General features: G+C 64.2%; 1 protein-coding gene across 1 annotated transcript; it reads left to right on the forward strand.

Moving 5' to 3' along the window:
• Positions 1 to 473: 473 nt before the first annotated feature.
• Positions 474 to 11,888, forward strand: PLCD3 (phospholipase C delta 3). Its single transcript, XM_062595434.1, has 16 exons — positions 474 to 752; positions 4,050 to 4,211; positions 5,005 to 5,233; positions 5,325 to 5,454; positions 5,561 to 5,789; positions 6,424 to 6,625; positions 6,775 to 6,919; positions 7,039 to 7,191; positions 7,306 to 7,452; positions 7,827 to 7,862; positions 8,403 to 8,562; positions 8,902 to 9,018; positions 9,806 to 9,987; positions 10,069 to 10,204; positions 11,163 to 11,312; positions 11,404 to 11,888. Exons 1-16 carry the CDS (start codon positions 647 to 649, stop codon positions 11,490 to 11,492), a joined length of 2,373 nt encoding a protein of 790 aa, XP_062451418.1. The 5' UTR covers positions 474 to 646; the 3' UTR covers positions 11,493 to 11,888.
• The last annotated feature ends 2,085 nt before the right edge of the window (positions 11,889 to 13,973 follow it).

Here is a 13,973-nt window from a genome sequence, read left to right on the forward strand (position 1 = left end):
GTGCATGCACACACAGCCGTGCACACCTGCATCTGCATGGAGGCTCCCAGGACGGGAAGCGATGTCCCCATCCCCCTCCTGGTCGCAGGGAGCGAGCTGCCACTCTGCTGGCCCAGCCCTGCTCTGCAGGGGACCATCACCTCGAGGTCACACTGGCTCCCCCGACCCCTCAGTGCCACCCCCGGCTGCAGGGCGGGGACAAAGCGGGCACCTTCCGGCACATCCTTGCATGCCCCTGACTCTTAGCGTCACTTAATCGCAGTGCACTTGGCTACCTGGTGGCACCAGAGCTGTGACAAGTCCTGCTTTAGCTCAGCAGACACTGTCCCCAAGGCGTGCTGGGGGGGGGGGGGAGGAGTTGGCCCGAGGGTCCCATCTGTCCCCAGCCTTCTTGGCCCGGCCCGTTCCCGGTGCAGCCCCCCCACCCCCACCCCGTGCAGTCCCCACCTCTCGCCCCGCCTCGTCCCGTCCCGTCCCCGGAGCAGCCCGTTCCCGACCGGGCCAGCACAAACGGTTAACGCCTCCCGGGCTGCAACGTGACTCCTCCCGGCGCCTCCCCGAGCACGGCCCCGGTCCCGACGGGGCCGCCCAGCCCCGGCCCCGGCCCCGGCCCCGGCTCCAGCCCCGGTGCCGGCCGCGGCGCACCATGATCTGCGGCTGGAAAGCGCAACGCGGCGCCCAGCGGCTGCCGCCGCCCTCCGCGCACGGCGCCGGCGGCCCCCGACGGCTCGGCAGCGCCCTCGAGAAAATGGGTGAGTGCCGGGGCGGGGGGGGGGGAGGGCACCGGGAGGGGACCGAGGTTGGGGAGCTCCCCGCTCCGCCGGGGCCCCCCGTGGGGAGGCGGCCGCGGCCCCCGTGGGCTCCGACGGGGCAGCGCCACCGCTGCTGCCCGCCGGGGTGGGGGTGAGGGTCCCATCACGGGGGGGGGGGGGGGGGGTGGGAGGGGGCAGCCCGCAAAGGGAGCCCCATGGCAGGGGATGGTCCCCAAGGTGATGGGGACCCCCATGGCTGGGACAGGTGCCTATGGCAGGGAGGGTCCCCGAGGTGACTGGGGTCCCCGTGGCAGGAAAAGATCGCACATGGGCAGGTGTCCCCATGGCAGGGTGGGGTCACTACGGCGGGGAAGTGTCCCCACGTCTGGGAGTGGTCCCAATGACAAGGACAGGTCCCTATGGCAGGGAGGGTCCTCAAGATGATGGGGTTCCCATAGCAGGGAAAGGTCCCATGTCTGGATGAGGTCCTCACCATGGGCAGGTGTCCCCATGGCAAGGCTGGGTCCTTATGGCATAGACAGGTCCCTAGGGCACGGAGGGTCCCCTGCCACCTTGGGAACCATTGCAGGGACAAGTCCCTATGGCAGGGAAAGTCCCCAAAGTGACAGAGACTCCATAGCCAGGACAGATGCCTATGGCAGGGAGGGTCTCCAAGGTCCCTATGGCTGGGACAAGTCCCTGTGGCAGAGTGGGTGCCCATGGCAGAAATATGTCCCTGCAGCCGGGAGAGGTCCCCATGGCAGGGACAGGTGACTATGGCAGGGAGGATCCTTGAGGTGACAGGGACCCCCATGACTGGGACAGGTACCCATGGTAGGGAGGGTCTCCAAGGTGACCAGGGCCCCTATGGCATGGACGGGTCCCTATCACAGGAAGGGTCCCCAAAGAAGGATCCATTGCAAGGAAGGGTCCCGCAGCTGGGTGAAGTCCTCACTGTGGACAGGTGTCCCCATGGCAGGGTTGGGTCCCCATGGCAGGGTTGGGTCCCCATGGCGGGGAGGTGTCCTCATGGCTGGGAGAGGTTCCATGGTGGCCCACAGCAGGGAAGGGTCCCCATGGCAAGGACAGATCCCTCCAGTGCGGCAGGGCACTGGGCACATCCCACCCCCGCTTTCCCATTGGGTTCCTGGTGCCTCCGCTCGCCTGAGTTCAGGCCACACCTGACCTCTTCATGGGAGTGGAGCAATTCCTCCATCCACTTCCGTACAGAACCGGAGCAGAGCTGACCTGGCACCCTTCACCCTTTAAGTACCAGGGCGCTGTGGGGATGCGCGGCGGGGACAGGCTGCCATGCCGGCCCCTGGGCCGCGTGCCCGGAGCTGCACGTCTTGGCTGTGTGCCTGCCCACCGGGCTGCCTGCGCACGCGCGTGTGTCCATGTGTCCCTGGGTCTGTGCATCCGTGTGTGCATGTGTCTGCGCGTCCCTGTGTGTGCATCCCTCTGTCCGTATCTCTGTGTATCCTTGTGTCTGTGTGTCCGTGCATCCAAGTGTCTTGTGCATCCCTGTGTCTTTATAGCAATGTGTCAGTGTGTCTGTGTGTCCATGTGTCCCTGCACCAGTGTTTCCTTGCGTCCTTGTGTCCATGCATCTGTGTATGTATGGATCCGTGTATCTGTGCATCCATGCACCTGCATGTCCATGCATCCATGTGTCCCTACATCCCTGTGTCCATGCATCTATATATCCATGGATCCATGCATCCGTTTATCCATGCACCTATGTGTCCGTGCATCCTTGTATCTGCTCATGTGTCACTCGGGACAGCGGATCCAGGCCCCGATGGTGCCAGGGGTGCCGCTAGCCGCGTTCACGGGGTGCTGGGTGCCCAGCGCAGCCAAGGCCGCGTCGGCCGACCTCCTGGCACCCTGCGGGGGCGAGCGCAGCCCTGGGCTCGCTGGCCAGGCCGGGTGCGCGGCTCGGTGGCTCCTGGCAGTGCCGCAGCCGCCCAGCCCGGCTCTGGGGCTTGGCCGTGGGCCCGGGACCGGCACTCACGGGAGCGCTGGGGCTATTTTTACAGATTGCAAAAAAAAAAAAAAAAACCGAGGAAATAACTGAGCTGTTTCTTGGATAACAGACGGGAAAGTCCCGGCCTGCCGTGAGGCCGGGCGCAAGCCCCTGTGTGCGGGCCGGTGACTCACCTCCGGTCCGGCCTCCCAGGCTGTTCCCACGCCCGCTCGGGGCTCTGCCGTTGGCAGCGGCGTGTGGGGCAGGGAAGCAGGATTTAGGCGGCTCAGTTGGGATTTACCAGCCTCTGCCCCATGGGCTGGGCAGGGCCCTGGAGCCATTGCCCAGGGTTGTTCTGCACAAGCACGAGACAGACTGGACAGCGGTGGCTTGTCCCATCTGTCCCATCTTTTCCCGTCTGTCCAGTCCTGTCCTGTCTTATCCTGCTTTGTGTGGCCCATCCCATCCCATCCTGTCCTGTCATGTCACGTCCATCCTGCCCCATCCCACCATGTCTGTCCTATCCCATCCTGTCCAGTCCTATCCTGTCCCTCCAGTCCATCACGTCTGTCCTGTCCCATCTGTCTCATCTTGTCTGTCCTGTCCCATCTGATCTGTCCCATCCTGTTCCCCCACCCCATCCCATCTCATCATGTCTCTTCCATCCCATCCTTTCCTGTCCCATCATGTCCCTCCATCCCATCATGTCTGTCTCGTCCCATCTGTTTCATCTTGTCTGCCCTGTCCCATCTAGTCTGTCCTATCTTGTCCCATCGTGTTCCCCCATACCATCCCATCATGTCTATCCCATCCCATCCCGTCCTGTCCCAATCTGTCCCTCCATCCCATCTTGTCTGCCCTGTCCCATCTGGTCTGTCCTATGTTGTCCCATCTTGTTCTCCCATACCATCCCATCGTGTTTATCCCATCCCATCCTGGCCTGTCCCATTTTGTCCTTCCATCCCGTTCCATGTCCATTCTATCATGTCTGTCCTGTCTTGCCCCATCCCGTTCCTCCACCCCCTCCCATCGTGTCTGTCCTATCTGTCCTGTCCTATCTTACCTATCCTGTCCTGTCCCATGCCATCTTGTGTCTGTCCGTAGGAGTGTGTCTGCTGGGGTGTGTGTGGCAGTTGTTCCCGCGTGGGAACACACACATGCAGGCGTGTGTAGAGGGCTGTGCGTGCAGTGATGTGTGGAGGTGTGCACATGGGTGTGCTCCTGAGCCAGGGAAAGCTTCTGGCTGTGGTTCTTCACCCGGCTCCCAGGCCAGGTGGGTGCGCCTGGGGAGCGGCAGGGTGCCGGGCGCCGATGGGTGCATCCCCTCGCAGGCCTGATGGATGACGAGGACATCAAGCACATGCTGAAGGGCTCGCTGCTCTGGAAGATCAAGTCATCGCGGCGAGCCAAGGAGCGCCTGTACCGCTTGCTTGAGGACGGCATGACCATCTGGTTCGAGAGGCGCTTCCGGCGCGCTCACTCCAAGCAGATCTGTACGTGCTGGTGGCTGGGGTTGTCCCCTGGGAGCACAGGGCTCCAGGTCCTGTCCCTGCACCACCTTGAACTGCAGGGAGCAGCTGGGAACCAGCTGGGGCCCTGAACCCACCAGTGGCACCCAAAGCACAACCTGGGATGGGGCATGGCCAGGGAACCCGGCACTACCCCGGACCCAGGGGGCAATCTGAGATCCTGGCCCTGATCCGGGACCCTGAGCATGACCTGGGCCTCTGGTCCCCACCTGAGACCCTGGTCCCAACCGAGGACCCTGGGCACAAACCCAGGACCATAGGCACAACCCAGGACCCTGGGCATGACCTGGGACCCTGGGCATGACCTGGGCCTCTGGTCCCAACCCGAGACCCTGGTCCCAACTGAGGACCCTAGGCACAATCGTGGGACCCTGGGCACAACCTGGAACCCTGGGCATGACCCGAGACCCTGGGCACCACTGGAGACTTGGACCCCAGCCCAGTGCCCAGCCCCTAACCTGTACCTGACCCATAGCCACACTGCACAGGGGGCCCAGCCCCCCGTCCCTTCCCCCCAGGCCTTACAGCCCCCAGCCCCAGCCCAGTGCTCCCAGTGCCACCGTGGCTGCCATCATCTCTGTCCTTGGGGCAACGGGAGCAGCCCCAGGGCCCGTTTCCAACCCCGTCAGCTGGGATCGCTGGTCGCAGCGCCGGGAAGCGGCTCCATCGCCGCGGGGCTCTGTCTAGCCGGGGATTAGAGCGGCTGAAAAGGCCGGGTAAGCGCCGGCGGCGGTGGCAGCGCCTCGTGTCCCCGCAGTCTCCGTGACGCACATCGAGGGCGTGCGCCGGGGCCGCCAGTCGGAGGGGCTGCGCAAGCACGGCGCCTCCTTCCCCGAGGGGCACTGCTTCACCGTCGTCTTCAAAGGGGAGCGCAAAAACCTCGACCTGGCCGCCCGGCGCGAGGAGGACGCCCGGCGCTGGGTGCAAGGCCTCACCAAACTCGTGACGCGGGCGGACGCCATGAGCCAGCGGGAGAAGCTCGAGCAATATCCACGCGCGGGCGAAGCGGGAGCGGCGGGCGGCCGGGCGAGGGGGCGCGGGAGGCGCCGGGCGTTTGCCTTAACCCCCCGGGCGCAGCTGGCTCGGCGCTATCCTGCGGCGCGCCGACAAGGACGAGGACGACAGGATGTGTTTCGGCGAGGTCAGGGACGTGCTGCGGATGATCAACGTCGACGTGGACGACGGTCGCGCCTACGAGCTCTTCAAGGTGCCCCACAACCCGCCCGCTGTGGGCCGGGGCGGCCCGAGGTGGCCACGTCCCTCAAGAACCCCCCATTTCCCTCCTCCTCCTCCTCCTCCTCCTCGTGCTGCAGGCATGCGACCGCTCCGGCGACGAGCGGCTGGAGGAGCGCGAGGTGGAGGAGTTCTGCCGGCGCCTGCTGCGGCGGCCCGAGCTGGAGGAGATTTTCCGGCGTTACTCGGGCGAGGGGGGTCGCGCGCTGTCGGCCGAGGAGCTGCGGCAGTTCCTGCGCGACCAGGGCGAGGAGGCCAGCCCGCGCCGGGCCCGCGCCATCATCCGCACCTACGAGCTCAACGAGACAGGTAGCGGCGATGGCGGCGGCGGCGGCGGTGGTGGCACGGAGGGGACCGGCTGCCGCGGAGCCCGGCTGAGCCATGGGCAAGCTCAGCTGCGGGGCTGCGGCGTGGCCTGTGGGCTCCTCTGGCAGCGGCAGCGGCAGTGGCGTGGGCATCGGCACCACGACCGTGTGTCCCCTGGCCCTTCCATGGCAGCCCGTGTCCTTGCTGGTCCTTGGCCTGTCTGCCCAGGGTGAGCATGGGGCGCTGGGGGGACAGGGGACGTTGAGGTGAGGATGGACACCAAGGGGACCTCCACATCCCCTGGGTCCACAGTGCCAGATCTGAAGTGAGGGTGACATTATGGGGACATGAGGGTGAGGAGGGACACCAAGGTGACCTCCATGGCCGCTAGGTGCTGCAATGCCAAGCTCAAGGTGAGTGTATCACTCTGGGACAGGGGACATCAGGGTGCAGACAGAAGCCAAGGGGACCTCCGTGTCCACTGGATGCCACAGTATCAGGCCCTGGGCAAGTGTGACATTATGGGAAAAGAGGCCTTCAGGGTGGAGATGGTTCCCTGCTGTGTGCCGTGATGCTGGACCCATGGTGGTGTGGGCACTTGAAGCCCTCCCCAACACCCCGCCGCCGTGTCCCCCAGCCAAGCAGCAGGACCTCATGATGCTCGACGGCTTCATGATGTATCTGCTCTCCGCCGATGGGGACATCCTCAACCAGGAGCACACCAAGGTGTACCAGGACATGAACCAGCCCCTGTGCCACTACTTCATCTCCACCTCCCACAACACCTACCTGACTGACAACCAGATTGGTGGCACCAGCAGCACTGAAGCCTACATCAGGTGGGATCTGCGCGGTGGCTGGACGGGGCTCTGGGCTACCTGATAGGCTGCACAGCTTGGTGGCCATAGCCCCATTGCTCTTGGCTGCTTTGGGGGCTGCTGACTGGCCAAGGTGCCGTGGGGCTGATGTGCCGGCTCCACGTGGGCAGGGCGTTCATGAAGGGCTGCCGCTGCGTGGAGCTGGACTGTTGGGAGGGCTCCAACGGGGAGCCTGTCATCTACCATGGCCACACGCTCACCTCCAAAATCCTCTTCCGTGATGTCATTGAGAGCATCCGTGATTATGCCTTCAAGGTAAGTGATGCTCCACAAGGTGGGTGCTGCAGTGCTTCTGGTGGGGCTGGCAGTGGGTGCCCCAAGTGCCAGGTGCCCTTGGCCACTCGGTCAGCCCTACCTGGCCCTGCCGTCCACAGCAATCGCCCTACCCCGTCATCCTGTCCCTGGAGAACCACTGCGGGTTGGAGCAGCAGGCCACCATGGCCCATCACATGAAGACCATCCTGGGGGACATGCTGCTGACCCAGCCGCTGGAGGGGCAGGACCCTAGGGACCTCCCATCCCCGGAGGTAAGGGCACTCCAGGCTGCAGCAAGGACCAGCTTGTGTGCTGCCGTGTCCCTGTCCCCATTGGGCCAGTCCTTTGTCCCCGCCAAACTCAGAGCTTGGTCCTTCCTCCTGCAGCAGCTGAAGGGGAAGGTCTTGGTGAAAGGGAAGAAGCTGCCAGACCTGCAGCATGAGTCCTGGAGCAGCGGCTCCCTGTCAGACCGTGAGGAGGAGGAGGAGGAAGAGGAGGAGGAAGAGAGGCTGCAGGAGAGAGGCAGCCGTCAGGTAAGGGGTGGTGGGCATGAAGCTGGCTCCCAAGTGTTGCTGCTCTCCTCAGCCCCACTGCCAGCATGCCAATGGCACAGTAGTGGGTACCGCGGGCTGGAAGACATGGCATGCCCTGCTGTGGCCTTGCACTGGGCAGCCCCAGCACCCTGATCCAGGGCTGCTCCCTCACTCTGGCTGCTCCTGCCCCAAAGGATGACCGTAATGGTGCTGCCACAGTGCCATGCTGAGCCCTTCTGGGATCCCCATGTGTTTTCTGGCTGGGAAAGGCCAGTGCTGATGCTGGAGAAGACCATCTATGGCTGGACTGGCGGTGCTGGGGGCCAAACACTCCTGGCCATCCCTTGACATGGTCTATCTTTCTCCTCTTCTAGTCGCTCCATTCTCTGCAGGAGATCAAACTACTGCAGGTGGGTCATGGTGTTGGAGCTGGGTGTGCAGAGGGTCTAGCACTGTGGGGCTGAGCAGCCTGTGTCCATGGGCATGGGAAAAGGGAACTGAGCCTGGGAACCTCCCAGCAGTGTCTCCATTTTCCCTCATGGCTCTAGGTGCTCCATATCCAGAGTCTGCATCACCTCAGGGTCTCCATCACCCTGGAGTCTCCTTCACCTTGGGGTATATCTATTGCCTTGGGGAGTTCTCCATCACCTTGGGTTCTCCATTGCCTCAGGGTCTCCATGGCTTCAGGGTGTCCACTGCCTGGGGGTCTCCATAGCCTTGTGTTTATACTGCTTTAAGTTCTCCATTGCCTTGGGGTCTGCATCATCTTGGGGTTTCCGTTGCCTTGGGTGCTCCACTGCCTTAGAGTCTCCATTGCCTTGCAGGGCTCAGCACTCAGTGCCAGCCTAATTAGGGCTCTTTAGAGCCCCAGGTGGATTGGGTGGGGAGCCATGGTTCATGGGTGGGTGCTGGAGCTGGGGGTAGCTCTGAGGCTGCCCTGGCTCCCCCAGGCCAAGGAGGCCTCACAGGTGGCCCCAGAGCTTTCCGCCATGGTGGTGTACTGCCAAGCCGTGCCTTTCCCCGGCCTGGCTCAGGCCCTGCGTGACCCACGGCCCTGTGAAATGTCATCCTTCAGCGAGAGGAAGGCCCGGAAGCTCATCAGGGAGGCAGGTGAGGTTGATTGGATGGGTGCTGCTTCTGGGCTTGGCCAGGTGTTGGGCAACCACTGGGTAGGACAAACTGAGCTGCTCTGGGCTGCTCTGCATGGTGATGCTGGGGGATGCACTGGCCTGGCTGAGCTGCCCAAGGTCTGGTGTGGTTGAGGAACTCTGGGGTCCAGCATCCAGGGTCAGAGTCCAGGAGACCTGGTCTGGAGTTTGGGATCAGAGTCCAGGGTCAGCGACTGAGGTCTTGGGTCAGGATCTGGGCTCCAGGGTCAGGATAAGGGGTGATGGTCTGGGGGTAATGGGCCCTCCGCACCCGGCTCCCGCTCAGCTCGCTCTCCCGCAGGCAAGGCCTTCGTCCGCTACAACGCCCGGCAGCTCAGCCGCGTCTACCCCCTGGGGCTCAAGATGAACTCCTCCAACTACAACCCCCAGGAGATGTGGAACGCCGGCTGCCAGCTCGGTGCGGCCTCGCCGGGGAGGCCAGCGCCGCGCAGCGCCGCTCCTTGCTCACCGCCTGCCCCAGCACGAGTCCCCCCTGCCCTAGCACCCCTCAGCCCACCCGATCCAGCACTGCTCAGCCCACCCTGGCCCAGCACCCTTCAGCCCACCTGATCCAGCACCCATCAGCCAGCACCTCTTTGGCCCTACCAAGCGTGGGCATCAGCCAGCCCCCCACCAACTCAGCCCCCCTCAACCTCCCTGACCTGGTACCCCTCAGTCTCCCCTGACCTGGTGCCCTTCAGCCCACCCCATGCCAGCATCAGCCCCCTCAGGCCTTTGGTCTACCCCAACCCATGGGTTGGCCCATGGGCCACCCTGACCCAGCACCCCTCAGCCCAAACCAATCCAGCACCCCTTGACCCACCCCAGCTCAGCACCCCTTGTCTTGTCCCAACCCAGGCCCAACTTCAATCCAGCACCTCTCCTCCCACCTTGACCAAGCACCCCTCAGCCCACCCTGCCTCAGCGTCTCTTGGCCCACCCCGACCCAAGACCTCGGCGCATCCCAACCCAGTCCCCCTTGGCCCAAAGCAACCCAGCTCCCACTTTTCCAACCCCACCTCAGCACCTCTCATCCCATCCCAACCCAGCACCTCTTGGCCAACCTTGACCCAGCATCCTTCAGCCCACCCTGACCCAGCACCCCTTGGCCCTCACCGCCTGAGGGCCTTGAGGCCACGGTGCCTCTCTGGTGCCCACGTCCCCTCCCCAACTGCCCCCTAAGTGCCCTCTCTCCCCCTTGGCAGTGGCTCTGAACTTCCAGACGCCGGGCTACGAGATGGACCTCAACGCCGGGCGCTTCCTGGGCAACGGGTGCTGCGGCTACGTGCTGAAACCCGGCTTCCTGCGCAACAGTCAGGGCTCCTTCGGCCCCGAGGCGATGCCAGGGCCTGGCCAGACCTGCCACCACCTGGCCCTGGCCATCAGGGTGAGGCCCTGACCACCCACCTGGCCACCTGGCCACCTGCTGGGACACCACCAGCCCAGCTGCCTCTTGTCCTCCCCCCAGGTGATCACGGCCCAGCAGCTGCCCAAGCTCAACGCGGAGAAGAGGAGCTCCATCGTGGACCCCCTGGTGCGGGTGGAGATCCACGGCGTCCCTGCCGACTGCGGCAAGAAGCAAACCCGGCACAAGCTCAATAACGGTGAGCGGCAGAAGGCAGCTGGCCTGCAGGCACCCTCACTTCTAGGGCACCCTGGCCTCCGGGCACCCTCACCTCTAGGGCACCCTGGCCTCCGGGCACCCTGGCCTCTGGGGCACCCCGACCTCCAGGCACCCCGACCTCTGGGCACCCTGGCCTCTAGGGCACCTCAGCCTCCAGGCACCCTGGCCTCTGAGGCACCCTGGCCTCCAGGCACCCCGGCCTCAGGGCACCTCGGCCTCCGGGCACCCCGGCCTCTGGGGCACCCCCAGTACGCCACCTGTGATACCCATCAGTGGCAAGTCCCTGGCTCGTCCCAGTCCTCCTCAGTGGTGGTTCCCTCTTTCCCTCCCAGTACACTCCAGCCCAGGCCCCAGTCTGCCCCCTGTCCCCTCCTCCAATATTCCCAGTTTGACCCCCCCCCCCATTGCCTCACCAGTATACCCTGGCCCAGTCAGTGTGACCCCTATTCCTCCTAGTACAGCCCAGTCCAGCCCCAGTGTGACTCATCTCCCCCAGTATACCCTAGTATGAGCCTTGTCCCTCCCCATATACCCCAGTCTGGCCCCAGTGTGACCCCTGTCCCCCACCAATATACCCTCATCTAGACCCAGTATGACCCCTCTCTCCCCCAGTATGATTCCTGTCCCCTCCATACACCCCAGTCTGATCCCAGTGTGACTCCCTTCCCCTCCAGTATACCCCAGCCCAGTCCCAGTATGACCCCTGTCTCTCCCAGCATACCCCAGTATGACCCATGTGTCTTCCCCAGTACACTCCACCCCAGTACACCCCAGCCTGGCCCCAGTATGACCCCCGCAGAACACCCCAGCCCAGCTAGAGGCTAAGCAGCCCATGGCCCTAGTGGGGAGGTGAGCCCGGTCCCTGCGCCCGCAGCCCCCGGGCCGGGTGCCGGGGGTGGCTGCGGTGCCCATGCCACCCGCTGACCCGCGGGGTGCAGGCTTCAATCCCCGCTGGGAGGAGACGCTGACCTTCCAGCTGCGGGTGCCCGAGCTGGCCCTGGTGCGCTTCGTGGTGGAGGACTACGACAGCACCTCCTGCAACGACTTCGTGGGCCAGTTCACCCTGCCCCTCGCCAGCATGCGGGAAGGTGGGTCAGGGGCACGCGGCGGGGGCCGGCGTCGCCCCCGGACCGCCGCGGCGGGGCCATGCTCTCACCCCGCTTCTCCCTCTGCCCGCAGGCTATCGCCACATCCGCCTGCTCTCCAAGGACGGGGCTTCGCTGTCCCCCGCCACGCTCTTCGTGCACGTGAAACGCGAGCGCCTGTGAGCTCCCCGCGCGGCAGGAGCCCACGGGCAGCGGCTCCGTCACCCCCGGGCTGGGCACAGCGTCGAGGGGACCCCAGGAGGCCTCGCCGGCCGCGGCCGTCACCCCGTCCGCTGGCCCGCGTGCCCCGCTCCGGGGCCAGGCACGCCGCGCCAACCGGGATGAACGGCCGACGGCGAGACGGGTGACAGCAACCCCCGGCATCAGCGCCCTGCTTGTAGCCCTCCCCCCCGGGAGCTCCTCGCCACGGGCCACCGCGGCTGCCAGCTTTTGCTTGGTGGTCCCGAGGTGCTGGGGACTGAACGCCGGCTGCATTTGTAACCCGCGCTAGAGTAGCGGCAACGGTCAAATATTTATACGAGGTTGTCAAGCAAGTCGAATAAAGGTTTATTTAACGGAGCCGGACAGTGTCACGGCTCAGGGCTCTGCCGCCAAAGCTGCACTGAAGCCCCAGGGAAGAGGGACGGAACCGGGCTGAGGTTTTCCAAGGCGCCTTTCCTTGGGCGGAGTGGGGAAGAAAAGGGGAGACGCAGGGATTTGGGCAGGAAAAGACAGTTCCAGGGCTCTCCTTGGCCTCCTGGCTCTTCCCGCTGGGAAGCGCTGCTCTCCCCGGAGGTGCCCGCAGCCAGGCGAGCGCGCGAAGCGATACAGCTTAAACCACGGGGAAACTGGGCGCTGTTGGAAGAGGAAGCTGCTTCGGGGAAAGGCAAAAAGCTGGATCCCAGACACGGTATTTGCCTGGAGCGGTTGCACAATGAGATGCAAGCAGCAGTCGCTGCTCGCAGGTTGCCGGTGGGCACCCGCGGGTGCTCAGTTGGTGCCTGGCCACAGGGTGGGAAGGCTGCAGGCAGGCTGGGTGCTTGCCCGGGGCTGGCAGCGGCACGTGGCTCACCAGAACCAGGGGTGGCAGCTCCTAAAGCCCAAACAGTGGCTGGCAGATGGAGAAGGCACCCATGGGACCCTCTGCGCCCCACGGGAGATGAGGGAAGGCCCCCAAGAGCTTCAGGGCTCCCGGCTCTACGTCCCTCGCCACTGACATGCCCCCGTTCTGGGGGGGTCGCTCCTCCCCCGGCAAGGGAGAAGCTTCGAACAGGCTCTGTTTCCGCAAGAGCTGCCTGGAGGCTCACCCAGGCCGTAAGGAGCATCCCGTCTCGCGCGACCTCCCCTCTGGCCCCGTCGGCACGGTGGCGGGACAGAGGAAGGGACGTGAATTCTTGCATAGGTGATATGGGACTCAGCTCGCAGCCCCGGACCCCCAGCCCAGTTAAGGAGATCGGATAGCTCTGCTGGGACTGACGTGGCAGCTCCTGGCTCTTCTGCGAGGCCACGGAGGTTCAGGCCAAGGCAGGCAAAACCACGGGTCCACGGGGAACCACACGGTGCTCACTCCTGTGGACACGGAGGCTGCAGAAGGGCCTTGGGAAAGGGCCAGCAACGTGCCATGGGGCACCAGTGCTCAAGGTGTACAGAGGGACAAGGATGTGTAATACCTACAACCCTTCACCTTTGGGGGCAGCTTTGGAAACCTTTGGCTTGAAGAACATCTCGGAGCAATGGAAACTGCCTTTACAGAAGTGGCTCACGTGATTTGGGGTCCGAGAAGACCTTCAAGAGCTGCACAGTCACATGGCAGTACCGGCGTGACTCTACAGCCACCACTAGCCTTCTCCAGCCACCAGCAACACAGGGCCAGGGAGTGGGTTAGAAGAGATGGTTGGAAAAGACCACACGATGGGTTCTTCTCCACCGTGGGCCTGCAGACTAGACATCACAAGTGACCATGGTATTCCCTGGAGGAGCTACCTCCCGAGTTTGTGGCAGGACTGTTTTTTGCATGACTTGCTTATGGGAGCCATACCCTTCCAGGGCGTTTCTGTCAAAGACAAAACCGCTTCCTCCCGACAGTGCATCTTTACGGACACAGGGCTTCCACAGAAGAAAACGTTTCCTTTGCCTTGGAGGTTCCTGTGGGACAAGAGTACGAGCCTGGAGGAAGAGGCACTGGAGTGGCTCAACAGGCTTCACCCCCGAGCAAAGAGCACGAGCACACGTTGCAGGGAATCACTCGCATGCATATTATTTCTGACGCTTTAGAAAACAGGCCTGGCGAGAGAAGCAGGCGCACAGAGCGCTCCGAGGCGCGGCAGCAGCAACAGCAGGTCCCCCGACGCCAAGAGCACCCATCACACAGCCCCGGCCTCTCGGGGAGAACAACTCCAGGAGTTAGAGCAGATCAGGGTGCATCCGGGCCACGCTTCGTGGGCACCCAGGAACCGAGTCCCCAGGACCTTCGGGAGTTGCCGCTTCTCGGTCCAGCGCTTGTTGAGCAGAGAGGGTTCGAGTCTCCAAGGCTGGGGAGGAGAAGGGACAAGGCATCGCTTGCACAAATAGCCCTTAGTAATAAATATCGACTTGCTCCCAAGCCCGCGGGGAGGGACGGCGCTGTCCTCCCTCTCAAGGCACCTGCAGCAAAGCTGGGCTGGG

Source organism: Rhea pennata, chromosome 26 (genome assembly GCF_028389875.1).
Source record: "Rhea pennata isolate bPtePen1 chromosome 26, bPtePen1.pri, whole genome shotgun sequence".
Lineage (NCBI taxonomy): Eukaryota > Metazoa > Chordata > Aves > Rheiformes > Rheidae > Rhea > Rhea pennata.